The sequence below is a fragment of the Camelina sativa genome, chromosome 2, assembly GCF_000633955.1.
Source record: "Camelina sativa cultivar DH55 chromosome 2, Cs, whole genome shotgun sequence".
Classification (NCBI taxonomy): Eukaryota; Viridiplantae; Streptophyta; class Magnoliopsida; order Brassicales; family Brassicaceae; genus Camelina; species Camelina sativa.
The window spans coordinates 13,920,285-13,922,421 of NC_025686.1; the positions used below are offsets into that span (position 1 = coordinate 13,920,285).

At 39.2% G+C, this 2,137-nt stretch overlaps 1 protein-coding gene and 1 pseudogene across 1 annotated transcript; one reads left to right on the top strand and one right to left on the bottom strand.

Moving 5' to 3' along the window:
* Window positions 1–419, bottom strand: part of LOC109126762 — a 1,675-nt pseudogene extending 1,256 nt beyond the window's left edge.
* Window positions 733–1,839, top strand: LOC104751798 (UPF0496 protein At3g57100-like). Its single transcript, XM_010473833.1, has one exon. It carries the CDS (start codon window positions 733–735, stop codon window positions 1,837–1,839), a length of 1,107 nt encoding a protein of 368 aa, XP_010472135.1.

Consider the following 2,137-nt stretch of genomic DNA (forward strand, 5'->3'; position numbering starts at 1 on the left):
TTACAAAGGTCCAGCCTTAGTGTTTTTGGGCCAAGCCCAGTGAGCAAAAGAGAAAAATACATAGTGGAAGGATCGTGAACTTGAACCTAGTAATAGGCTAACCTAGCCGATGGAATAGTAAACGTCACTCGATCATCTAAGGAGTGGAGAACCAGTGCTGTAGCATCAAGGCAGACATCGATGGATTGGAGTCCCTGTAAGAATCGATTCTGCTTCGGATCGTGGAATCAATGAGGCGGAGGAGTTGGTTAGTGGTTTTGAAGTGTTGGCGATGAAGTCAATTATTTCTCTCGGACCAGATCAAGTAGGACGAACACTGCCAAGCAAGTAGAGTTAGCCGACAGCGCGCCTTTGAGCCTTGTAATGTTTGCATCTGTATCACGGTTGAGTCCCAAGATGTTTGAGGTTGGATCTGGCATTTGGTTGCAATCCTTTTCTTTCTTGGTTTATACAACTGTCAAAGCGTAAAAAAAAGGAAAAATCTTTACTACTTGGCAAAAAAGAAAGGAAATATTTCTTCGAAACAAATGGAAAATTGACAAAAAAAAAAATGGAAAATTCTTTCCTATATATATAACACACAATAGATGACCAATATTTCTATATTCATTCTTGTTTATTCATCTTAAAAAGTGTGAAACTCTCTTACTCTGCTCTTAAAAAAAATCATATTTTTTTCCGTTTGTGAACTCTGTTCTCTAAAACTTTGTTTCTTTTTTGCTTTACGAAAGAATGAAGATTAGATTGTGCAAATCATTCTTGTCACGTATTCTCAGGCGTCGTCAACCTAGATCCACAGTTTATCCCACTCCCACCATGTCTTTTCTATCACCACCACCTACTACTACTACTACTACTACTTCCACCATTGGCAACACTACAACTAGGGGAATGATTCGATCTCGATCAGAAGATAACGTGAAGAAACTTGGGGACTGTATGGACAACATGGACGAAGACGTGTCCAAATTATTCATAGAATTTGAACAGACTGACCTACGTGAAGATCCGGAGATGTTCCATCTTCTCAACAAATACTTCAGCACTAGCAAATCTGTTTCTCATATCTGCGAGTCTCTCAACACATGCTTAGAGAGAGCAGAGAAGAAGGATTATAACTTGATTGATGAAGCTCTAAGTGATTTTCAAGAAGAACAATTGAGTTATGGGGGACTAATGGAAGCAAGTTTCAGAAAAACATTCAGGGATCTGAGGAACTTGAACGACTTTGATGACCCCGACTTGGATTATTGTGAGTTTCTCAGCAAATTACATAGCTGTCACGAAGAGCTGGCGAAGACGATTGTGGAATTAGAGAAGACGATGAAAGGAATTGATAAAAAGTTGAGACGTGTTAGAGGTCGAAGAGCTATTGTTACTGCCGCTTTATTAGCTCCTGTAATCGTTGCTATATTCATTAGCAAGATGGTGGCGGGTATTTTTGGATTGGTTCCATTGGATGCGTTGAGTTCGTTTGTAGCTGCGAGGTGGAAGAGAGCAACCGAAGCTTTGAAACGACAAAAGACCGCGATGAGCTCGATGGAAAGAGGAACAACGGTTGCTCTTAAAGAAGTAGAGAAGATTACCAAATTGGTGAGTCGACTTGAAAGTGTTGAGAAATCGATTCGAGTCGCAGCCGAGTCTGCTGTTAAGAAACGGTATTCGATGGCTGTCGCTATGAGAGAGGTGGAGGAGGAACGGAAGAGTTTGAAGTTAACTGTCTTGGAGCTTGACAAAGAGACCAGACAGTGCGACGGTTTTGCCCAGTTTGGACGCACGGTGGCTTTGGAGAAGATAACTGAGTTTTTGTCTCGTGGCCAGAAGAGCTTGACCAAATAGTTGATTGTTTTCTTTTTTACTTTTCTTAATATGTAGTTACTAGTTAGTACTGATACTGTATGTTGAGTTGTTTACTAATTTTGTAGTTTTATACCATTAATTTTGTTGAATTCTTTATATTCAACATGGACTCATATGAATCAATAGCTTCTGTAATACTTTATTGGTTCTTACGTGTCAATAACACAATATGTTTCAATCATAGATCATTCACTTATGTTTTATCTGCTCAAGTCACAAATTCACACAAATCCGAATACTATACAAGATACAACCACACTTAATCTTAAATTTTGAG

Coding starts and splice junctions, on each gene's coding strand:
- LOC104751798 (XM_010473833.1), top strand. CDS start 733: ATGAAGATTAGATTGTGCAAATCATTCTTGTCACGTATTCTCAGGCGT.